Source organism: Dunckerocampus dactyliophorus, chromosome 20 (assembly GCF_027744805.1).
Source record: "Dunckerocampus dactyliophorus isolate RoL2022-P2 chromosome 20, RoL_Ddac_1.1, whole genome shotgun sequence".
NCBI lineage: Eukaryota > Metazoa > Chordata > Actinopteri > Syngnathiformes > Syngnathidae > Dunckerocampus > Dunckerocampus dactyliophorus.
Genome location: NC_072838.1, coordinates 10,197,259 through 10,222,005, shown reverse-complemented (window position 1 = coordinate 10,222,005; position 24,747 = coordinate 10,197,259). Strand labels below are relative to the sequence as shown.

Here is a 24,747-nt window from a genome sequence, read left to right as displayed (position 1 = left end):
TGTTTATCTGTAATTATTTGTCTTGCTGCCAGTTTAGGAATGTTTTGCTTTATTACTTTATTACTAAATATTAAAACTTTTTAAAGTCATAGTATTACGAGAAACAAACAAAACAAAGAATAAGTTGCAATTTAAGTTGCAAGTTATAACATTCCAATAATAAAGTCATAATATTATGAGGATAAAGTCATATAAAAGGTACAAGAAGAAAGTTTATTTATTAAAAAAAAAAAAGAAAAAAGGAAAAATGGGTCATGTAAAATGAAAAAATTCAGACTGTCACCGATAACACAGAGCTGACGTGCAGGCTGTTTTACTATCTAATAATTAGAACAGTCACTCTTGTTGCAAAATTGATCCAAAATCTGAGGATGATGGTCCCGGAACGTAACGTAATTCGGGTGTATAAGCCACTATGTTATGCTCATCCTTTGAACCCTGCGTCTTATACAGTGATGGGGATCATTTGTGGTCGCCTTCTGATCTCGGGACATCTCGTGTGCTTCGGAGCAGTCATTTTGTGCTTTATGCACTCGCCCTCATCATTAGTGATGTGCCACTGATCTCTTTTCCGACGCGATGCTGAGTAAATTTCAGGCTGGTATCAGCAATACCGATCCGATACAGATACTTTGTGCAAATACACCTAATGTGTCTTGTAAATTTTAAAACATAGTGTATTTCAAACCATAACATAGCTCATAAAATAAAGAATTTAAACCAGAGTAATTTATTCCTTTATTTTAAACCACTACTGTCCACTTAATGATATACAGTACATTACCTCAAATGAATGAAGTATCCAAATACTGATATTTTGATTTGAGAAGCGATTTTAGAGCACAAAGGTCTGGTATCGGAGGTAATATTTCAGTATCGATCCGCACATCATTACTCATCACGGAGAGGTGCATGCTATGCGGCTTTCAGGTCGAAGGCGATCGATCTAGCAGCTTAACTCGTGTCTGCTGATGGATCTCGGCAGCGTCGAGCGGTGTCGGGAGGTCCACTGTCACTGGCGGGTTTCGTCAGGCTGGACTGCTGTGTGCTGGGGAGGACAGCACAGGCTGATTTGCCTCAGGGCGGCGGTGACGCTGCAACGACACCCGAAAGAAGGAGAGAGACCGGTGGCGTGTGTGGTCAGGGAACTGTGGGGGCTGTTTGGTTCCAACATTTGAAGAGGACGACTTTGAGTTCCCAGGAGGAGGATGAGGACAACAATGAATGACTTTTCTGGTAGTCTACTGTTCAACTAGCCGTAATACACACACTGGAAACATGTATTTAATTGAAAGTTTTAAAAATCTTTCTGTGTAACATCCTTCAATATCCCATGTTACGACGTGGACACTTGCAGCTTATAGATCGGTGCGACTTATATAGTATGTACAAATCTTCTTTTCTCTTTAAATTTAGTGTGTGCATCTTATATTCTGGAAATTACGCTAAGCTTGCTCTCACCCATTGAATTACTATACAATAGATGTCAAAAGTGAGCATTATTGTACGCTAGTCTAGCTAATCAACTGTCTGATGAATCCACTTGCATGTTTGCAGGCGGATTAAAAAGTACAGTACATGCTGTACTTTTAACAGGGGAAGTATAAATTAAAAGTTCCAAACTCTATTTCAAGGCAGTAATTAGAAACCCTTCTGGCGTAAACGTTCTCAATTACCTCCCAGATTCAATCAAACAATACCACCTGTTCGCCTGAGCTGCTCTGCTCTTCGCATAACACGTTCTGCTACTCCACGGCTCTTTTCCTCCCCTCCCTAGATTCGAATACAAAGAGCTCAATTAATCCACAAGCCCCCTCAAGCACCAGCAGCAGCATAAGGGCCATGTGCCCAAAACAGCTGACAAGCTATTTCCTGTTCCACCCCTCCTGGCTCTCCAGTGAACAGACCTGTGGTGTGTTTGCAAGCAGCAGTGGACACATCACCTCACTCTGGTCAGCACGGAGCAACTTGGAAGTGAGTATGCGTGCGTTTTGCCTGCAGGAAATGTACGAGGGCCCACCTTAAAGGAGAAGGAAGAGCGTCATTGTCATCAGGGGACGACTGGTCACTGAAGATGAAGGGGAGTGGACATTAGGGCTCCTGGAAGAGCAACATCATCTCCTCTTTGCATCTTCTCACTGTAATCCTGTGGAAACAATGACATTTTTATACTTAGCACATGTATGTTAGCACATTCTAAATCTTCAGTGGAACATTTGTTGGAGAGACTGTCGTCCATCATCCAGGACTACGGTGAGTACTGTCTTAAATTCTGTCTTTAGCATAAATGCAGACAGCCAAAAGTTCCTTACACAGCAGCAGCAACACACCCGTTTGCTTGTAAAAACACCAAGAAAACAACTTTTCACATTCTTTCCAGTCTGAAGTGTACGTTCAAGTCGTACTTAAAGTGTCGTAAGTAGTAAGTAAGACATCACATTGTCAAAGCCTTCAGCTTTCATCTTAAATGGGATTATCCAGGCAGGAAACGTGGGAGGGTTGAAGCGGAGTGCATTTTATGGTCTGGACATAAACATCTACAGCTGCCGCCTCTCCATGTGAAGAGGTTAAGACAAGACGTTATTGGGCTAGCCTGGAAATGCTGCCCGTTTCATTTGTCTGCCCCAAAAAGCCAGTGGCTATGTAAAAATGGACATTTGTCTCCCGCTGGTGTTTGTGTAAGAGTTTCCTGCGCAGACAAACCTTCACCGCAAACTGCCTGTTTTTGAGCAGACTGCATAAAAATACACTTGTTGGAAGAACAAAACAAGGATAATTTTATATTGGAGACTGCATGCAGGGAAATTAGCATTTTTTTTGTTTGAAACTTTGATATTTTTATTTTATTTCATTTTTTTTATTTAAAAAGGATAAACATTGTGCCTTTATGCTCAATTTTGCCCATTTTTTTAGTGTTGAACTTTATTTCTACAATGTGCCGTGGACCAATAACAAACGACTAGAAGGCCACAAATTGCCCCCCGGGTTGCACTTTGGACACCCCTGCCTTATGAAGTAAACCACTAAATTGGTACTGAATAGTACCACAGAGCAGCTATTTACAAAACATGACATTTCGACCCTAAAAGTCGAACTTCACTTTAACCATAGCATGTATAAAATGTGTACAAATGTGCTTAAAAAGTAGCTGCTATACCGTCTCCCATTTAGCTAGCCATGTCTAGCTTGCTTATGCTACGCTAACTGTTAGAGGTAGCTTCACATGTAGCATACAGTAACTACTCTTGTGCCATTGTAAAATTTCACCCTATTATTTACAGATTCTGTGGAGAGACTACCTACCTAGAGACTTACAGAGATTTACACATTTAAATATGTAAAACTGAGTTTAAAAAGTTACCGCCATACTTTCTTTCATCTGGCTGACCATGTCTAGCCTGTTTATGCTAAGCCAACTGTTAGCATTAGCTTCACGTGTAGCATATTGAAACTACTGTTGTGTGACAACAAAATGTGACGCTATTCATTTACAGATTCTGCTGACACAGTAGCTTGTTGTAGATGTAACTACTATCCCATGTGAGTACTTTTACAAATTAAACTGGTTTAGGTTTAACCAAACAGAAAGTGAAGAAAAATCTAAAAAAAAAAAAATTGGCCAATAATGTAGCTCAGCGTATTGTTATTGTTATTAGTTTAAACATTTCGCCTTCTTGCTTTCCAACTTTATTGTCCTTTTTTTTTTAGGTTTGTTGTTTAATTGTATTTTTACTAGGGCTGTCAATTGATTAAAATATTTAATCCCAATTAATCAAATTTTGCCCACAGTTAACTCACAATTCATCGCAATTAATCACATAGATAGATGTCAATCTCTTTGTGGTAAACGATTCGATACGCATCCAGTACACGGGTTAAGATACGATTCAAAAACGACATATTTTAAAAACAGAACGATTTGATATGATTTGATACAGTGTACAAACGATACGATTCAACGGTTACATTTGTTGATGTACTCATTAATCTTACATTAGAAAATAACAAAGCGGCATTCTTACAGTATTTTCAAATGTGTAAAAGAGCACATCATATCAAAAATCAAAAATAGGAAACTTTGATAGCCCTAACTTTTCTAATAAATTGCCAGCCAATAAAAAATAAGCTGCAGGCCGCAACGGGCCGCACTTTGAACACCCCTGGTTTAAGGAGTAGATTTGTTGCCCACCAATCATTGCAATTCCGACAAAATACTGTAATCACTACGTTTTGTTGTGTTTGTTTTGCGGGGGTTTGCCAAGAGTCAGCAGGATAAAGATCAGGGTGGGAGAGAGGCTGCAGACCCTGATGGCAACCACTGGAACAAGGGTAGAGTTTTGTTCTCCCTGGAGAGACAGAACAAGCCTTGGCTCCCATGTAGGTTGTTATTTTAATGATGCGGCCATTGTGAGGGCGGTGGGAAACATCAGCAATGATGTTTGCATGGGAGCTTTACTGAAACCGTGGGGCCGTGTCGTGATGGTAATGGTTACATTACGTTGACAAAGTTCGGGAAAAAAAGGCGCGTAATCAGTAATACAGGAATGCATAAATAAAGCAGCATTATGTCCCAGTGAAGCACAACCTTCATGTCACTTTTGTTGTGGGAAAGAGGAGCCCAAATGTGCTTGTTTGACACCGGAAGCTGGAAATGAGTCTCCTCGGGCACTGATGTCATAAATATAAACATCCTCATTAGTTGCTGAGGCCCATGTGCCCGCTGCAGCCTGAACATTAACACAATGTTTATGGCAGGGGTGTCCCAAGTGTTTCTACGGAGGGCTGCATACTACATCAGTCATGATTTTCTTCCTAAAAATTGAGATGGAGATTCTCTGGGACAATTTTTGTCGCATGAAAAGACACTATTGTTTTTATTATTATTATGATCATTATTATTAGACTCCTATGAAGGTTCATTTGTTTCTTTAATACCAAATATTGTTTTAGACTGAATTTACGAGTGTGAAAGGTTGTCTACGTGTGATCTGCGACTGGCTGGCAACCAGTCCAGGGTGTACGCCACCTCTCGCCTCTCACCTGGGATAGGCTCCAGCATACCCACGACCCTAGTGAGGATAAGCGACATAGAAAATGGATGGATGGATGGACTTTCTGTTATTATGTCTACTATATTGGGTAATGTGAGTGTAAAGGTGACTATAGGGATGTTATTTTATGTCTAGAGGGCTCTAATAATGTTAAAAAACGTATTTAGAAGATCGTAAACAGGTTTTCTATGCTTTAACCATGAAAATATTCCATTTATAAAGAAGGAATCCTACTTCGCGGGAATTCACTTATCATGGTCGGGTCTGGAACCAATTAATCGCGATAAACGAGTGATGACTGTCTGTAAATTGATGTATGCATCAACATTTTAACTTTTTCCCATTAGATTGGGCCTTTCCGCTTTTTCCCCATTTTTTTTTATTTATTTTTTTTAAGCAATTATATTTTTGTGTCACAGGCCAATACAAAGTGATCAGCAGGCTGCAATCGGCCCCTGAACTGCACTTTGAACACCCCCGGTCCACGGTTCCTAGTGGAAGAACATGAACTTGTTTTGCTATATGAGATTCTAACTCTTTGAATGTGATTTGTACTCAACAGAAGTAGCCGATCCTGGAATTTCGGCGAGTAAAGGAAGTTCCTGGAGATGGTAGAGACTTAAAGGCAAAGTTGAACCAGTATGGAGCCTATTAGGAAAGACATGGAGCTGCTGAGTAACAGCATGGCGACATACGCTCACATCAAAGGTAACAGCTCAGTGGTTTATTGTCAGCGCAGAGAAAATATGTTTCACGCAGACCAACCCTTGGACATCTATGTTTATGTAATCTATGCACATTTGACTGAATGAAAAGGTGCTTTATTCAGGTTCGCCTTAACACAATTCTGACATTCTCTGACTTTGCTGTCACTGGTTGCTGAGGAGTGAGAGACTAAACTCCACCAGCATCACTTTGTGCGACATGCAATACTTTATTTCACATACAGCAGCCGATAAACTAACCTTGGATGAAATGTCGAAAGAACGGATGCTCCAATGGGTGGATATTTGTAAAGAGGACATATCATGCACCAAAAATTGATATCACTGCGGACAGGTTTTCACACTTTTCAAATACAAACATCAAAATGTTCCACTCATTCAGGATTCCTGGGGTTTTTGACGCTCCAAAAGTCCCCAGTCCCTCTGTAACTCTCTATTTTCTGCAACAAAAATTCACAGATTCAAACCATTCCAACATGAAAATTATTCAGCTCATTCAGGACATTCCCATTTAAATATTTCTTTTAATATATAATATACACTCCCCTTCAAAAGTTTGGGAACACCTACGGGTTTATATTTATATATGGCATATATTATGTAATATACAGTCATTCCTCACAATATCGGCGTTCCATTATCGCTCCCCTGTTTCGTGGTGGACTATTATTAGTCAATAAATATTGAAATACAAGTGATATGTAGGATTCTTGTCACTAGGGGGCAGTAATGATACAAAACATGATACAAAACATTGAGACGTTACCTTAACACTGCGTCATGAAGTCAAGCATGGCATGTCCAACAGGAGAGTGAAAAAGGTTCTCCTCCCATCCCGTGTTTTTGGCTTCTTAAAGGGGTAGTTTGGATTTTTCGACATGAAGTTGTATGACCTCCCCATCAGCAGTGTAGTGCATCAATGGTGACTTTTCCCCCCACTTCCCGTGAGCCGAGTTCTGGTCGGTTTTCGTTGTGGAGGAAAGCAGTTCCGGCTAGTTGCTGGGGTCTCTTCAGTTAAGAGTTTGGCTTCTCAAAACAATATGCGTTCAAGAGTAATACGTTTGCAACACAAAACCGTTGCCCAAAAAAAAGTCAGACCTCTCGATCGCTCGGTGTTATTTTCTCTCCGTATCACTGCGCGCTGCCGCTTGTCCATTCTTGTCTATGTGTGCCAGTGTTTACATGCACGGATGAAGACTGCTGCAATGCTAGCTCCATCGCGTTGCAGCGGTCTTCATCCGCGCATGTAAACACTGTGGAACGCATACACAAGAATGGACAAGCGGCAGCGCGCAGTGATACTGTGATACGCAGTGATTTTCCATTTTTGCTGTTGGAGAAAACACACGCACGCACGGGGAGAACATGCAAACGCCACACAGAGATGCCCAACGAAGATTCGAACCCAGATCTTCCCGATCTCCTGGCTGTGGGGCCAACATACCAACCAACCTAATTTTCCAAAAATTACAACTTTATTACAACTTCATTTTGTTTTGTTTCCCGTAATATTACGACTTTTAAAAAATAGTGTATTTTTTTCTTGAATATTTCAACTCTATCCTCCTAAAATGGTTTTTCCTCATAGTATTACGAGTTTATTCAAGTAAAACTTCTCAACTTTATTGCAATATTAGACTTTATACTCGTAACGTAACTTTTTCCACAACCTAATTTTCCAAAAATTACAACTTTATTTGTTGTTTCTCATAATATTCTGACTTAAAAAATGTTTTTTTTTTCTTTAATATTTCAACTTTATCCCACTAAAATTACATTATTTTTCCCATATAATATTACCATATTCTTGTAAAATTACAACTTTTTCTTGTTTCTCCTGTAAAATGACTACCGTACTTGAGTTCTCCATTTTTGCTGTTGTTTTTTTTTCAGTTTTCATGTTAATTTACATTTTTAGAATTTGCCATGGGCTCCAAATGGCCCTTGGGCCACACTTTGGACACCCCTGTGATACATTATATGAGGGAAAAGAAGAGTTCCCTGTTTTTCTTATGAACAGTAAATGCATGTGTGTCCATGTCCACACAGCCAACCCAGAGAGCTTCGCCCTCTACTTCATGATGGGCGTTTGCTTCGGCCTGCTCATGGCGCTGTGCCTCCTGATAGCTGGCATCACCTGCAGGCCTCGCCGCCACAGCAGACCTCCTCGGTCACCCGAGAGGAGGCAGCTGAAGGAGTCCAGCGAGGAAGAAGAGGAAGAAGGAGAGGAGGAAGTGGAAGACGAAAGCCTAGCAGAGGAAGGCGAGTCAGAAAACCACAAACTGACCTTGGTGCCCATGGACGAGCGCAGCACGCAGTCTCACGGCACTCTGAAGAGCGTCGATGTGTTCGCCTCAGCCGAGGAGCTGGAGAAGGCACGGCGTCTGGAGGAGAGGGAGCGCATTGTTAGGGAAATATGGAGGAACGGGCAGCCTGATATTCTGGTCACTGGGACTGGTACTATTGGACGGGTCCATTATCACTAGTGTCCAAAAACCTATGGCAAACAGACACAGAACACTGGAACACTTGACTGTAAGATTTTTCATGTGTCTCTATGGAGAAGGTCCAGTTTGATAATAATGCTATTAACATACATGCATCTAGTAATTGCATTGTGGGTAATATGGTGTTTCACATCCTCGGTTTCAGATTCCGTGGCCTAAAAAGTGAGAATCTGCTTTTGTTCCGCAAATAATTCATGGAAAATATGAAAATGCTATCCTCCAGTGATTGGAATAAATGCACATTTTAGGATCAAGTCAGTACTTAAATTAAATGTAATTAAATGTTTTGTCGATCTGTCGTTCTGTGGATGTATTTTCATGGTTATATTAACCCACATCCCACTTTAATGTTAGATCTTGATCATAATGTGGGATCACAAATAAAGCAATATTTAGTTTGTACATTTATTGACCTCTTTCCCTATCACTTCCTACTTTGCATATTTCACATAAAGCATACAGTAGTGTCACTGGCCAACTAAATGCATGTACAGTATCTCCTACTATTATTTAAGACAAAACATGTAAGCCAAAAAAGACAGGAAAGTACCTTTTTGTTTTTATATGAACAAAATAAAATTAAAAAAAATAAAATAATTATTATATTACGAGTCAAAACAGCAAGAAAAGTTTTTTTTTTTATTACTCGCATTAAATGTAATAAAAATACATAGTTATTTTATATTAAATTCTAAACAGGAAAAGTATGCGTTTTTGTTTGTGGTTGGGATCAAATTAATAAAATAAAATTGTAAATCACAGCAAATTAAACTTGAAAAATGTACACACATCCAAAACAGGAAGAAAAGTAATTTTGTTGATTTTAAGATGATTGTATTGAAATGTATTTATTTATTTATTTAAACCTATTGGAACCCAAACGATGGTCTTCGTCTGTGATACAGTATCACAGACGAAGTGAAACAGAGAACATATTGTGATATTTAGTCTAAAATAATACTAATTTATATTATCAGTGATGTTAGTCCTTATTTGAGTTTAACACAAATGTACTCTAAAACAAAAAAATATATATTCCTTCAAAATACTTAAGACAGTATTGAGTGAGTTGTTAACATTTCCACCATGACAAACATGTCACCTCCGACTTTCCATAGTAATTCATAAGCCAAAACGCGGGATTTTTCTAGCTTGTTTTATACAATATTTTTTCAAGAACTATAGTAAGAATAGTTAAATTGTGATATATGACACCCTATTAATGCATTTCAATTGTTAAATGGGTTTAAAATGACCGTAAAGGGCATTAGCTAGCTTACCTGACACACTGCCATAGCCTGGGATTGTCACATGACTGTCACGTGACAACCACTCCAAACTGGACTTTCCGAGTTTCCTTTGGATAACAATTTAGAGCCAAACATCAAACAAGGATATATTCTGAACATGTAAATAATTGTTTTTTTATATTTCATCTTAAATGCTGCAAATTATGAAGAAATGCCGAACTGATTTTCATTGTTCCTGTCACAGTGAGTTAAGTTCAATTCTTTCGTATTCAAGTCACACATAAAGCTGCATAGGGCCCATTTTAGGACGTTTAATGGGTTAAGGCTTAACGTAACATAAAAGCCAAAGCAGGAAGGTTTTTAGATAATAAAACCAAATTTAAAAATACTATGAATATGGAGAAATATTTTTGATTGCACTGCAACATTACAACAAATACTAGTAATAAATACATTTATCATTATAACTATCAGCATATAACAGAGCTTATGTTTCTTCCACCACCATACACCAGAACAAAATATTGTAGGCAATCTATCATTGTGATAACTACATACAAATTCCTACATTACACGCACATGGAGCATTTAATTAGCATGTACAGGATCTCCTCATTTTACTTGTAAGATAAAAAAAAATATCCAAAAAAGTACTTTGGTTCTCATGACTAAAACAAAATTTGAAATAATCATATTTCAATTAATCTTAAAATGTTTCATCCGAAACAGGAAAAGGAAATTTGAGATTATATTGAATAAAAACTCATGTTTTTTTAAACCCATAAGAACCCACACCCAAACATTTCCAAAATAGTTTGCTGCAGAGAAAATGACTTGCTGAGACTTCCTACCAGAGAAAAAAAAAAAAGTTTCCCAGCATTCCCACCGGCTGGTGTCACTGACCCTGTCGCTCCCCGTTTCCCTTTCCACAATTCTCAGCAGCCTCTGGTTTAGTTGTCATACAGTGATATGTCTCCCCACAAGCCGCCACCCAATGAAAAGGTTTGTTATGCTGAAAACAGAGCGCATGGTTGCCATGTTTTAAGTGAAGAGGACGATCGCAGTCACAGGACAGCCAACACCTCAGCATAATGAGCCAGTTTGACTTGGTCTGTTCACCAGTGTGGCTGGAAATGTGACTACTGCTCACAATGTGCTGGCTGCAGGGTGATTAAGAATATAGGAGCGCACGCCTCAGCAGAAATGATACACGTCTTACATTGGCTCTCCTTGTTTCTTCCAAACACTCACACAACTGTCCGAAATCAAAAGAAAAAAAATCATTTATTGAAAATTAAAAGACAAACATGAAAGCTCTTCCACAGTATAAAAGTCCTCTGTTTGGTATTAATCGGAAAAAAACTAAACAGTTTTGTTGCGTACATGCAGAACGTACTCAAAGATAATCTAGTTCTTAAAACGTCCTGTTGATTTTTTTTTTCAATGAAGTGTGAAAACAAACCCACAAATTTTAAGCTTGTCCAAACATATTACAATATATTTTTTTAGAGTTAGCAATTACGTTTATGTGTAACGTTTCAATTAAAACTCCTAACATAAAAGGCATCCACTTTACTAAAATGATCATGTAAACCTATTTCGCTACACTATATCCATGTGACTAAAGCAGAGCAATTACCGTATATTTTGGAGTGGATAATTTTTTTGAACTGAAAACACACCAACAAGTATGTGGCCCATAAGAATAGCTCGTGACACTAAAATAATACAAATGAATTTGGAGGGTAGTGATTGGTCCCGTGGGGAGAAGCAGTAATCCAACATGTCATGCAGCTTTAACATCAAGACACCATCAGGGCTCCAAACACCAAATAAGAAGAGAGAAGAGGGGAAGATGAACAGGGGGGAAAAAAAAAGCTTAAAAAGCTCCTTCAGCTTTTTTTTTTTTTCCTTTGAAGGCACAAATGTTTCTTTCCTCATTGAAAGTTGCCTCAGGATTTTTTTCCTCAGCAGCATTCATTCATTCATCTAATGTGACATAAAAGCCTTAGACACCAGAGAAAATTACACAACATGAGAGCTGGAGAGGGAGGCGGGGAAAAAAAAGGAAGAAAAAAAAAGACATTTTTACAAGCGTTGCTATACAGACACATTGATGGCTGTTTAGGGCTTCAGGCCATCGTCTGCGTTCTTGGTGTCTTTAGGCTGGCCCTCGATGTTGTCGTCTCCCAGCTCTGCTGCCTTCTCTCCGCCCTGGAACATGTCGTGGGCCCACTTGGGGCTGCTGCCTCCTTTGCGATAGACGAAGCGTCCCCGGCGGGTCGGGAAGGAACCTCGGCCTCGCCCACGGTTGTCCACCCAGTTTTTCTCCCCATCTCGGTCATCGTGCTGAAATGAGACAAGACAATCAGGTTAAAGGCTAGTTTCTCATTTTTCCCGTTCTTGAGTAATCAGCTGTAGAACATTGGTACGTTTCAGGAAAATATCGGTTCCTGACTAGAAAATGGAGAAAACCAGCTTTTGTGAAAAGATGCATTTCAAGCAAAAATGTTTTACTTTGTGACGGCTCAAATATCTAAACTATACAAACAAACAACACAAAAAGGGGATATTTTACAAATACAACACTATTGCTATTTTCACATTTGGAACTGAACTGTGTGCATGTGTTAAAATTTCCCTACAATGCGGTAACTTCTGCACGCTACACTCCTCCACGCTCTCTCACTTCCTCCTTCCTGTCATGTGTTTTTTTCCATGAACTCTGCCGAGCTCTTATAAAAAGCACTTCTGCCACCTTGTGGCCGTTTTTATGGCTTAAAATTGCTCTGAAGTTAAATGTATTAGTGGGGCGTTGCATCATCACCTTTTGCCTCTCTTGTATGTAAAATACGTACAAAATAAAAAGTTGTTGGGATCGAGTGTTCGGGTTTATAAAAACGTATAACTAAGTCTTTGGAATTGAATGAGTTAGTTATGAGAGGAGCAATCGCATTAATTCGAAAAGGCATGTCTTTATCACAACATACATATATAGTCACGTGTGAGCAAGCGTCTTCTGTGGGTTTCACTTGTGGATTATTTTGTGTCACTGAAGGTTTGCGACTTTTTTTTTGGGATGCTCCGATTAGTTTTATGTCACCCATCAACCATGAGTGGGATCGGCTGATACCAACACCAATGCCACTCACATGGAGTAACTGTAGGGTTTTCTATTTATTGTGCTATTGGTCAGGGCCACCGTTAAGACAATTCCAAACGCCCCTGGCAAAAAGGTCATTATTAAAAAATATATATATTTTTTTGGCCTTTGTGTGAAACAATTTCTGTACTATTTGACACAAACCTAAATTTAACTTGATGCATGCTTTGGAGTAATATAAATACATGGGAAATAATTTGTTAATGTATTTTTAAATTCAAGATAACAAAATTAACAGAAAAAATACTAGAAATATATGAAATAGAAATATATCCTATTTAAAACAGTTAATTCAGTTTCCAACTTCCATTACTGTTAGAGCTCTCAACTATGTGTTTATTTATAACTGGCAACATTTAAATTGCACACTCCTTTACCAAGCGGGTCTCTACTCAAACAGCGTGGCCATTGTCATTTTGCTATTTGGTGGTCATTTGTCATTAAGGCATAAAGTCTGAATTAAACAGTTATCATTTTAAAAAACTACTCAAAGCTTAAGCAAATATTCTTTGACCCTTTGTGAGCTACTCAAAAATCACCTGGTGAGATAGGAGACCCCTGTCATAGTATCCCCATCATAAGGCTAGACACACTGTGTTTATGTTTATTAAACAACCACACACAAATAGTGTTTTGAGGACAAGACGTAATTAGTATGACAACAGCAGAGCAACATTATTCAGTGACAGTTAGTACGTACCCCAAGAATGTGATATCCAGTTGTAGCTCTCCCGTGGGACAAAAAACGAGCAACATTACTGACCAGTGTAGAACATCTTTAAATGCATCCATTGAATGCCTAATATTTGTATTTTAGTTCATTTAGACATTTTTATGCTGGAAAATGCTTAATTTAGGCAGAATAAAATGTGTAACATTTGCTTAAATATACATATATTTAGACTAATAATAGGTCATATTCAACCATGAAACAAAATGATTTAGAAATAGATTTTTGAAAAACTGATGGAGGGACGACTGTAAAACTTATAAGACTTTCAATCTTGCAGGGCCACTCAATAGACAGTGTAGAGGGAAACATAATGTCGCTTTTATTAAATTCCCATATGTAAGAAATAGATCTTGTAACAACACTACCAGTCTCTTAAATTTATGTGTTTACATTAAAGTTGTACGGTGGCCTAGTGGTGAGCATGTTGGCCACACAGTCACGAGATCTGGGTTTGAATCTCCTTTTGGGCATCTCTGTGTGGAGTTTGCATGTTCTCCCCGTGCGAGTGTGGGTTTTCTCCGATACTTCGGTTTCCTCCCACATTTCAGAACATGCAGGTTAGGTTAATTGGCGACAGGTACGAGTGTAAATGTTTTTTTGTCTATATGTGCCCTGAGATTGACTGTTGACCAGTCCAGGGTGTACCCCGCCTCTTGGATAGGCTCCAGCATACCCACGAGCCTAGTGAGGATAAGCAGCATAGAAGATGGATGAATGGATGGATGGATTAAAGTTGTTGTGGTTAAGACTCACCAAGTAGTACTTCCTGCTCTTGGGTGTGTACTCGGGATCCCATTCCTCCTCTGGAGGGCGCCCTTGAGGGTTCATGTTGACAGGGTTGCCATTGCTGTTGTTGCCGGGATAATTGCCCCTGTTCCATCCTCGTCCTCTCACTCTGGGGAACTGAAAGCAGAAGAGCAGGTTGTTGTTTTTTTTGGTTCTACTTTATAAGATGAAAGTTGGTCTGGTCCAAATGAGGGTCAATGATCCACTGAGGGGCAAAGAGAACACCACAAAAACTTATCAGATGGAAGGATGAAATGCATTCTTTAGTAATGAGTTGAGAGTCCACCGATTCGTTACCTTAGTACAAATCAGGAAGTGCTAAGTATGACAGAGTCATCATTATCATCATCATCCTTCTCCACATAATGTTCCTTAGCTTTAGGAGGTAGGAACATAGAGAAGTGCAGTCTACTGTGATTCCATTAGGACAGAAAATTGCAAGAAGGTGAGATGTCAGTGCCTTGGAAACAAACAGAAGAATAGACAAGCAAAGCGCAGGCAATCACTTACAAATCCACGGCCTCTGCCTCTTTCCATGTGTGGGCCCTCATAATCCCGAGGAGGGCCTCTGTCCCCGGGGCCACCGTAGTCCCGCGGGGGGTAACGTGGGTGACCGTATCCCTCCTCAAAGTGCTCCACCCCATCTCCCATGTACTCTTTCCCTCTGAAAGGTGCGGACGGGTAAGGGGATGGCGAGGACGAGGAGGAAGAGGACGATGGAGAGCGATCCCGCTTCTTCTTTCCCTTCCTGCGAACAAAAGAAAACGTTTGAAAAGTCAAGAAGCTTGCAGACGTGCATTTGTGATGCTATGAGTTTGAACATACTTGGACTTCTTGTGGTGCTTTCCAGATTTTTCAGAGGACCTCTCTCTGCTCGGCCCTCGGGAGCCTCCGGGGCTCCTGCCTCCCTCACGCCTGTAGTCCTTCCCTGCAAACCTCTTACGCCTTTCAATATCCAGGCGAAGGTCCATCGGGTCCCCTTTGAACTTTTTGCTTGAATCCTGCAGTACAATGCATTTAGAGGTCATTAAATCAGCAGTTAAAGATACCAAGGGGTAGTTATGAAAGCATCAATCAAGCCCAGGTGTTGCTAAAGGATATTTGTGATGGAACACGAGCATTGCACATATGCACATAAACACATTACACTTCAAATGGCTCAGTCATACTGTATACTAAGGTATCATATCCCCCCCAGTGGTGAATGTGTGTCATTGACAGTATTAAAATGCAGTGTCTTGCGAACAGTCTAAAGTTGACAGGTCAATATTCATGGACACCAGCAGCATGCATGCATCATTTCAAATGGGAATTGAAAAATTTACAGTAGTTTTTGTAGCTTCATTTGTTTCTTTTCATGGAAAGATACTTACAAGGTAAAGGCATTGATAAGCGTCCCATGAGAGGCAGGATCATAACTCCCTTCCTTTTAGCCTTTGCTTGGGGTTGGTACATACCCAATCAATAACCATATCTCATAGGCTGCAGGCTTGCTTGGCACTTACAAAACACAATTGGGCTCTTTTGATTTAGAAATACGCATCCTTTGAAAGAAAAGCACAAAGCTGAACACTGTTGGCTCTGGGGTTGTCTCAAATTGGGCTGTGGACAATGCGTCAAGTTTCTAAACAACAGGTCACCTTGAAGCTTGTCTCGTCCATATCCTCAAACAGGTGAGAGTGCCTCTTAAAGGCACTGGGGGAAACATCAATTCTCCTAAGAGAAGAGGAAGAAAATGACTGCATTTCAGCAGGGAAAATAGAGCAAAATTATCATGCTGAGGATATGGTGCAATTACCAGGTACATACCTGTGGATTTCTGGGCTCTTCCTTGGCTTCATCATTTCTATCTCTGCAGCTTTCCTTTGGTACATGGCGAAGCGTTCGCTTAAAGTCATGTCTGTAGAGGTGAAGTGCTGAGCTGTGAAGAAGGGAGAGCGGTGTTATGCCACCTTCACACTTTACTATTACTTACTACTACTACTACTACTACTACATTAAATAGCTTGCAAATTCATGTTCAGCACATGTACTCAACAGTCCACAGTGGACCTTTCTTGTGCTACCTTTGATGTAATGCACAATGGACACTATGTGCTGAGCAAACAGCTCTGGGGGGCTGCTGCGAAGCTGACCAGACTGAATATGCTGAAAGATTGAACGGAACTCCGGATCTTTCTTAGAGGGATTCACCAGCTCTCTGGACATGAAGCGATTCTTAGACAGGGAGGAGCTGAGAATGAGAGAGAGAGGAAGAATAAATATATTACATTACTGACATAACTGACAGGGTGAATAGTACTATGAGCATGACTGTATTTTCCAACCAATACGGTCATGCATACCTTGGCATTTCTTCCATCAAAGCAACTTTTTGTTCAAAATCCTCTCTGGATGAAGACAGACGTTGTGCGGGAGACTCCTCGCGACGAGGGAAGGCGCCAGGGAAAAGCGGCCTGCCCTTGCCTTTGGAAGTCGTAGAAGGGGACGGACTCCTTTTGGCCTTCTCCTTATCTTTCTTCTCCTTCTTCTTGGCTTTCTCCTCTTTCTTACTGTGCTTGCGGCTTCGATACATCTCCTCTTCCATGTCTAAGGTCTCAGTATCATCATCTCTACGGCTTTTCTCCTTTCCTGATGGGTAGGAGGTGGAATAGCTCGGCTCGTCACCCCATTTCCCGAATATATCCCGAGCAGTCACGCTGGACTTGCCCCCGCCATCTTCCTCCTTCTCTTTCAACCCATGAGATTTGAGGAACTCCTCCTCTTCATCATCGAAGAATGGCATAGTGTTGTCTTCCTTGGAGTCACCAAAAGCAGAGACAGAGATGCTGAAGATGTCTCCAGACTTGGCGCCCTTCTCTTGCTCTCTGTCTGCGCTGCTCTTCTCGCCATCGTGACCATCCTCCTTTTCAGCTGCCTGCTTTTTGCTTTTGTTTTCAGCCAGGAACCTGTAAAAGACAACCAGACTTAATAAACCGCTTACGTAGAATATACTCTCACCAGTTGGCATGAATAGACATATGGGGCTGTCTGATGTACTGTTTCTGCTAAAAAGCTCCCACCAAAGTGTTTAATAAACAATCAAATCAGTATCATGGTGCAAAGGTCATATAACAATCATAGAATGACTCTTAATTGCAGGAGTAAAAGCCATCCCTGCTGCAAATAGTACAGACCATGAGACAGTAATTATACTCACATAATGCGCCTCTTTCTATGTACGTGGGATTTCATTAAAGTTCCTCTCAGTGCACAGCAAAGGAGAATTGTCATACTTAAAATCAGGACTCCTATTCCATTTTAACTGGATTCTTCCAATGACTTTTGGAAAAGGCTAAAATATTTGAAAGAAAAATGACATGTTGCATAAATTGCTGAAAAAATAAGAGGGAAAGCAGGAATCCCACTGAGTTGGGATGAAAGATAAAGGAGACATACTTTTTGAAGGCAGCAGAGATCACCGTCTTATCGCCACCTTTGGAATCCTCCTTGGAGAAGAAGCCAAAGCCGCCAAAGGAAGCAGTTTGTCCAGACTTGGCGGGACTGCCAGTCACAGTAGCTGTCACGTCTTCTTTCTGAGCCGTCTCTGAGCTGCCACGTTTGGGGCTTGTGTCATAGTCGATCCATTTACCACCTGATGCCTTCTCAATAACACTGCCATCTCCTGCCGGGCCTGGCTTCTCCACTTGGCTTTCTGGTTGCTTTTCCTTTGTAATCTTGGAGCTGGGCTTGCCCTTGTTGCGATGCCGAGGTGTGGAGGAGCGCGACCTGGAGGAGCTAGAGCTCCTGGAGCGGTGAGACTGCTCCGATGATGACTGTTCAGAGTGACGGGAGTGGGAGCGGCTTCCGGATCGTTTAGCCGGTGTGTGGGAGCGTGACCGCCCCCTTCTGGGGCTGTGGGAGCGGTGGTCCTGGTCGTGTTTGCGGTCATGCCAGCCTCCACCGCCACCTTGCCAGTTGGACTTATAACCGTAGCCACCTCCCCTGTTCTGGTAGTGACCACGAGCGTAATAGCCTCGGTTTCGGCCCCGGTAGTGGTAAGGCCTTCGATAGCCACGGTTGTAGCCCCTGAACCCACCTCTGTTGTTCTGATAGTCCCGGGAGGGATAATTTCGATAAGCTGCAGGAGTACGTGAGCGAGAGCGAGAACGAGACCTTGAACTGAATGAGAGCGAGAGAGAGGGAGAAGCGGGACAAGAGAGAACAAGAAAATGAGATTGCTGAAAACAAATCAAGCATTCTTGCATAGTTGTGTAGTAGTGGTCGTCATTCAGTTTCTTTCAGTGTGCAATTCAATTGTCAGAAGTTTGTGATGTATTATGTGACCAAACTCAAATATGCCAAACTGTTAATCTATTTTCATGTAATAAGCATAAAAAATGTTTGTTTCTTTTTTAAACTGTTATAAATACAGTGGAATCCGCTTAGCTCGATGCTCCTGACACTCATAGCCGACTGACCACATAAGCGGTGGTCAACGTGACGCCGAAATCAAAACTAACCATTGCTTGCATATTTATTGATGACTTTGGCCAGAGACATAAGGAGAACAGGGGTTCAAGGGGCTTTTTTTAAGCTAGGGCAGTTTGTTGACATAGTTTTCCTCCATTTATGCATATATAGATTTTTCTGTTTTCAGATGAAATTGTAGCAACGGAAAAATTTTGTATGGTTCAAGGTTGGCCTACAGGGGGTGGTGGCGTTTGCCAGCTTGTTAGAGCCTCTAGCCCAAGAGAAGATTTGCCTAACAGAGTTGGCAGCATTTAAGTGTTGAGTGTGTCTTGCTGTTATGTATACAGTGCTGTTTTGTAGACGCCAATAAAAGGGTGATTTGTGCACCGTCATCCGCATCGCAATTTCGGTACAATACAGTGTCCTTCCTGCGGTGGCTAATCATCTCAGCAATGTAACATTGTTGACACCTAGTGACCAGAGTAGAATTCTACATATTACGTCTTTGAATTAGTATGTCCATTGGAACATCCCTATGTGGAGTTTGCATGTGTGCGTGCGTGGGTTCCTCCCACATTTGAAAAATATGCAAGCTAGGTTAATTGGAGACTATAAATTGTCCATAGGTATGAATGTGAGTGTGAATGCTTGTTTGTCTATATGTGCTCCGCGACTGGCTGCCGACTAGTCCAGATTGTACCCGACCTCATATCTGAAGACAGCTGGGATAGGCTCAAGCATACCTGTGACCCTAGTGAGGACTTTTCGTAATAATAACAACACAGTGGACCAGAACTTGATGAGTTGTTCGACATAAAGGCAGGTTGGCAAGATAAGCAATATTGACTTAAGCGGGTTCCACCGTAGGTTATAATACTACTATTCAAAATAAAACACATGAAATCTAATAATGAAAACCTAACCCTGAAATGCTTCCTGGGATTACATTTTTTTTAACATGGCTCGATTTACCTGTAGCGCCGTTTTCTGGATCTTGAGCGGGAGCGGCTTCTTGAGTGCGATCTTGACAAAGACCTGGACCTGGACTTTGATCTGGAGTTGGAGCGAGCAGGAGAGTCAGGAGCCATCTTAGCCCTTATGCCAGAATAAATATCCTTGAAAAAGAACAGAATGTTGTAAGTTATTAGGCAGGTTACTCTTTACCTACCAAATGTTCAAGGGGACTCTCAGTCCAAAGGTTATATCATGTTGCGCAACAAAAACAACACAACAAGTGACCCATTTCACTGAGGGCTGGACAGCTGGACGCTTTCAGAGCTGCTGACAGGCCTGGATCGGACAGTGGGACACCTTGTCACCTGTCAAAAAGAACCCTTGCCTTCAACAACTATCATCACCCAGCTCACATGACCTTGAACTGTCACGGGGAGGGGCATGCAGGGATGCCACAAAGATGCCAACAGGTTGGACAGCAGCTGCAACAACATGCAACCATATGGACATGAGCCGGCCGGCGGCATAATGAGACTGAGCAGTGCTTCTGTGCACACAATATGTGCAAAGTTGTGATGCAAGACAGCGAGGGAGAGACACAGGTAAACCATTTTTAAATCAGGAAACACACACGTGTTAAGTGTGTGCATTTGTGCTTTCCAGAGTCCTAATTCTTGCACCATCCCTAGCGTCGAGCAAACGCTAAAGCTACAAGACTCACAGGCCCGCTTCACAGCAGTGACTTCTGAACACTTACAAATCTACTGATCAGATCACTACGAGATCACTGCAGGGCCATAAGAGACGGCCACGGCTTTAAGCATCGCATGCTAGCGAGCTACCTTGTTAGTCTCCAATTGATTTATTCTAAACTTAAGGGGTTTCAAACAGAGTGGGGAAGGACAAAGTAAGAAGGAAAACTTACCACTTCCACACACAATTGGAGGCGACTCTGCCATGTACAACATGCCATGGTTGACTAGATGCAGTGTTCAGGTCACGTCATGTAACGTCATGTTCCATCAATGCTTTGTCTCATTACTGACACCTAGTGACCAGAATACTAACATATGTCTTGCAATATTGAAAAATAAAGGACCATAGTCGACCACTGTGTAGTGATCATTTATTAATTAATTTCTGAAAAACCATGATAGAGTTAAGGAGCGATGTTCAAACCGTGATGTAGCAAAGAATGACTGTATATGCTATGTTATGCACATGTTAGTGCATAACTATAAATATTGGTAAATACAAATGGAATCTTGGTCAAATAGAAACCACCATTTCATTAATCAATCTATTAACCAATTAATAATTCACATTATTTTTTTAAAATATGGTTTACAGCAGACAATACTAAAACCATTTCTCAAGTTTTTTGGAGTTGCTTTTATTACTTATATCTATTTACATTTATTTGATTATCTTGGTTGTACATTTGTTTTTGTTATTTGTAAATTGAGGATACCATAAACCGTAACAATTATCACCATGTTGAAATAATCAGCATTCAGTGTTTAAGATGGAAAAAGTCTTTTACCTGGAAATGCAGAACATGTTCATTAACGCATGGCATCTTAACAAGACATATCCTTTTTTGTCAGTACTATTCCAATGTAGTCCAACAAGGAGCCATGAGTCCCAAGTGCTTCATGCACAGTTGAGTCAGTGACATTCGCATTTTTTTTGCAGATCCTCTTTAAAAGTCCCGTCATAAAATGGCCTTTGCACCCCATGTGTGGAATGTCCTGCTGACAACAAACGGTTGCTATGGGCTACACATTGTTGCCATGACTACACCATTTTCTCCACAACAAATACCACTCCAGGGTTTTAAGGCTTCATTCTCCTGCAGCGTTGTCACTACGCCGGCCCTTGTGGCGGCATCTTGATCATGATATAGCTCTTTGGTGGGGGTTGAGCACGTGACGTGCATTTCTCTGGTAAGACGCTCTGGGCACAGGACAGTGTTTTCCTGAGAGTGAGCAACCACAACCCTCGTTGACAAGCTATTTAGCTTCCTGTGTAATCGTATTAGTAGTAGTGATCAGTGCTGCGCTTTCACGGGAAGTAAAATCAGGAAAGGGTAATTATTGGGAAATTATGTACTAAAAAAAAATACAAATCACAGCTCTGCGATCCAGACATTTTCTGGAGGTGCACGCCAACCTTCACCAGCGGTTTTGGAGGGGGAGGCGTGAGTCGGGGCCGTGATGCTGTAGCACTAAGACCCCTTACATACCTGGAGCTGTTTATTATTTTTATGCATGAATATTACTGCTTAGCCATTCAACCATTTTAGATACCCTGAAACAGACCACTTTATCTAGCGGGTGTAATCAAAAACCACGCCTCCATTCAGCACTGAAGAGGAAGTGAACGACGCACAACCCCCACCCCCTTTTCATCCATTTTACATGCTGTTTAACCACCAAAGGCAATTATTTAACGCCATAGACTCAATAGTGTGACCCTATGGAGCCATTTAGCTCTTTAGGGCAGTCTGACAAACGTGCTGATAGAACCGACCAACAACGTTTAGTAATTTATACAATGCCATTTGTCTCTGCACACCACGCATGCAAAGCCAAGATGAGAACAGGTGCCAATATAAACCGAAAGTAATTGCATATTAGCATGACGTATACAAATAATGCAAACTGGCCTCCGTGTGTTACACAATGGATTCGATGCTACAGTTAAATATAACGAAGATCATTTACATGCAACTTGACGCCCATGTAAGACAATTGACTACCCACATGTTAATCAGTACTCTATTTCTCGTTTAGCTATTGCACATTTCAGTATGTCGAGCACAGACGATGTGTGGAAATGTGTGTTACCTGTTTGTGTTTTCACAAGAATCGTCGTTTGCTTGTAGAGCAACCGTTTAAAGGCCAAGCTTCGTCGGTGCTCTCCTTCCTGCTTTTTCCCGTCTGGGTGTTAGCAAGTATGCTAGCTCGCTAGCTAGTCGATAGTAGCAATGCGCCAAACCGAGCCAAAAAAAAACCCCGAGTCCCCCGCGCCCTAAAAAGAAACAGGGACTATCGAGGCAATCCACATGACATATATACGAAGCGATGCATGTTTTTTCCCTCGTGGGTAGCAGTTTATGCACGTCTTTCGGCGTCGAGAACACGCAGCCCAGGGGTTGTCCAACGACAGGCAGATTAGCTCAGGGTGCTATCTTTCGAAATCTCGCGAGACTTGTGCGAGGTAGTAACACAGTCAACGAATGGCCACGTTTCATACGTGTAGCTTTTGTGATTACGTTTGATTGAAGTTACACTGTTAGTTATTACCATTAATACAGGATAGTAGGCATACGTTCCTAGGTCTCAGTTTAGTCCGCATTGGATATAAATAGTGCAAATAGAATGTAGATTCACTCCATGATACACTGTATAGAAACAACACATATCTGCATTATGGCTGCTGTAATTCATGTTGTCCATCTAACAGTGGGGGTATGTCTGTGGAGCAGTTAAGCCTGAAGAGGGGGTGTGTGTACTATTTTTACCAGCGTTGGGCCATATAATGCCTCTGCTGATTGAGACAGATCCCACCCTGATCACCATTCGGGCGCCATCCGGCCTTGACCGCCAAAATATCCGATGGTCTCCTTGCAGGAAAACCCATAACCACTAAGATTTATTGTACTGTATATGTTAGACACAGACCTCTCTGAGAACAGGAGGTACTGGGTTGTTTATTAGCAGGATCATGCACATCCTGTTTCATGATCTCGTGTACAAAATAAGCAAGAACATTGTGGTGCAAATCTGAATAAAAATACCAATGGAGGAAATTATTTACTGTACAATTTCTCTACACACTGCCTGACAATACAAATTGGAAAGCCCGGAGCTAAAAACTAATTTTGTTCCACTGTTTCATTTTCAAAAATTTATGATGTGCATTTATTTGATTTTTATTTTTTATTTTGAGTTTATGTCTATGCTGTTTGAGTTGCAAAGAAACAATGACAAAAAAAATGTGCACGACCTTTTACTGTACCTTTATTAATGCTCATTTTCCTTCACAGTGTGGGCGTTTGACACTAATAACCGCAGTTATTATTAACAGCGACAACCTCTCTTTTGGCACCATTGTCTGACTGCATACGGCTCTTTGTCTGTCACTCACCATTACGGGCTGTTTATGGACTCACAAGAGGTGTGGGTATCAACGAGAAGAGGACAACTATAACCAAGGAAGTAAAAAGTCAGTTAAATTTTGTTTGTTGTTTAAATATTTTATTATATGTTTTTGTGTTGCTTGGGAATTTCGCTTTCAAGCTATAACATGTTTTTTGATCATTTCGTCATCATGTCAGCGTATATTGATAAAATAAATGCACACCCGGAGAGCCATTGCCAAGCGCGTTCATTTGAGATATGACATGGAAGGTTTAGTTCAAATTCGTCTTTGACCTTATTCCATACCTGTCAAACCTTCTGTTGTCACCGGGAAACTACTGTATTATGCTGGTGGACAATCAGAAATGTCCTTATTTTCCAGGACATTTTTCTCATGTTAAAATGTAAATATTGACAGGTCTTCTACAGTATGCAATGCATACATAGTATGTATCAATTACAAGGAGAAATGAAAGTAAATGAGAGCTGGTGGAGAGGTTTTGTCTGCTTTGAATGGTGTTCTAATTTTAAAGCGAGCCTCCAAAGCAAAGCAAACAGATACAGACAGCACATGTTGTTCACAGCTTGTTGCCAGATGAAACAAGGCCCGGTGGAGTTGGCTGGGAATCTGATACGCTGGATGTATGAAGGGAGAACCATGAGGGTGATCCTGGAAGGTACCCGTCACCCTCCTCGGCGTATATTGTATGTTAAATCAAAACATTGTAGTTTGAATTAACAGGGTGATTGAAGCAAAAAAAAAAAAAAAAATCTTGAGAAGTGAGACAATTTCGGCAAATGGACCCAGAAATTATAAAACTGACTTTTTTTGAAAAACACTGAAAAAATGACACTTTGGTACAAAACAGTGTACAGCTTGCAGAGTATAACAGTGTAAATTTACTGTCCCCTCAACACACAGCCATGAAAGCCTAATCTGCAGCAAGTATATCCCGAAGCAAAAATGTCCAAATTGGTGTC

General features: G+C 40.9%; 2 protein-coding genes and 1 long non-coding RNA gene across 5 annotated transcripts; 1 reads left to right on the top strand and 2 right to left on the bottom strand.

Moving 5' to 3' along the window:
* Nucleotides 1-419: 419 nt before the first annotated feature.
* Nucleotides 420-8,163, bottom strand: LOC129173236 (uncharacterized). Its single transcript, XR_008567199.1, has 3 exons — nucleotides 8,064-8,163; nucleotides 2,021-2,146; nucleotides 420-1,094 (listed from the first exon to the last, which is right to left on the bottom strand). It is a non-coding gene; the product is annotated as an uncharacterized LOC129173236 (long non-coding RNA).
* eva1bb (eva-1 homolog Bb (C. elegans)) lies at nucleotides 1,898-8,685 on the top strand. The gene is made up of 3 exons (XM_054763957.1): nucleotides 1,898-2,253; nucleotides 5,614-5,759; nucleotides 7,826-8,685. Exons 2-3 carry the CDS (start codon nucleotides 5,693-5,695, stop codon nucleotides 8,260-8,262), a joined length of 504 nt encoding a protein of 167 aa, XP_054619932.1. The 5' UTR covers nucleotides 1,898-2,253; nucleotides 5,614-5,692; the 3' UTR covers nucleotides 8,263-8,685.
* A 2,113-nt stretch (nucleotides 8,686-10,798) lies between these two features.
* On the bottom strand, nucleotides 10,799-22,824 carry thrap3b (thyroid hormone receptor associated protein 3b). 3 transcript variants are annotated; one of them, XM_054763302.1, is made up of 12 exons: nucleotides 22,471-22,824; nucleotides 19,640-19,782; nucleotides 17,654-18,376; nucleotides 16,561-17,163; nucleotides 16,282-16,448; nucleotides 16,025-16,136; nucleotides 15,856-15,931; nucleotides 15,041-15,216; nucleotides 14,726-14,963; nucleotides 14,183-14,332; nucleotides 13,397-13,424; nucleotides 11,731-11,882 (listed from the first exon to the last, which is right to left on the bottom strand). In XM_054763302.1, the coding sequence occupies exons 2-12, from the start codon at nucleotides 19,753-19,755 to the stop codon at nucleotides 11,875-11,877; spliced, it is 2,397 nt and encodes a 798-aa protein (XP_054619277.1). In that variant the 5' UTR covers nucleotides 19,756-19,782; nucleotides 22,471-22,824; the 3' UTR covers nucleotides 11,731-11,874. The 3 variants fall into 3 exon arrangements, with proteins under 3 accessions (XP_054619274.1, XP_054619277.1, XP_054619276.1); XM_054763299.1 differs by lacking the exon at nucleotides 13,397-13,424 and having other exon boundaries at nucleotides 10,799-11,882; XM_054763301.1 differs by lacking the exons at nucleotides 11,731-11,882; nucleotides 13,397-13,424 and adding an exon at nucleotides 13,437-14,110.
* Nucleotides 22,825-24,747: the final 1,923 nt, after the last annotated feature.

Bases quoted from the DNA above. Each gene is read 5' to 3' on its own strand.
- eva1bb (XM_054763957.1), top strand. From the start codon at position 5,693: ATGGAGCCTATTAGGAAAGACATGGAGCTGCTGAGTAACAGCATGGCG. The intron at 5,760-7,825 runs GTAACAGCTCAG...ATGTCCACACAG, and splicing joins GACATACGCTCACATCAAAG to CCAACCCAGAGAGCTTCGCC.
- thrap3b (XM_054763299.1), bottom strand. From the start codon at position 19,755: ATGGCTCCTGACTCTCCTGCTCGCTCCAACTCCAGATCAAAGTCCAGG. The intron at 16,449-16,560 runs GTATGCATGACC...TCTCATTCTCAG, and splicing joins TTGATGGAAGAAATGCCAAG to CTCCTCCCTGTCTAAGAATC. The intron at 11,883-14,182 runs GTGAGTCTTAAC...GTCTCATTTCAG, and splicing joins AGAGCAGGAAGTACTACTTG to CACGATGACCGAGATGGGGA.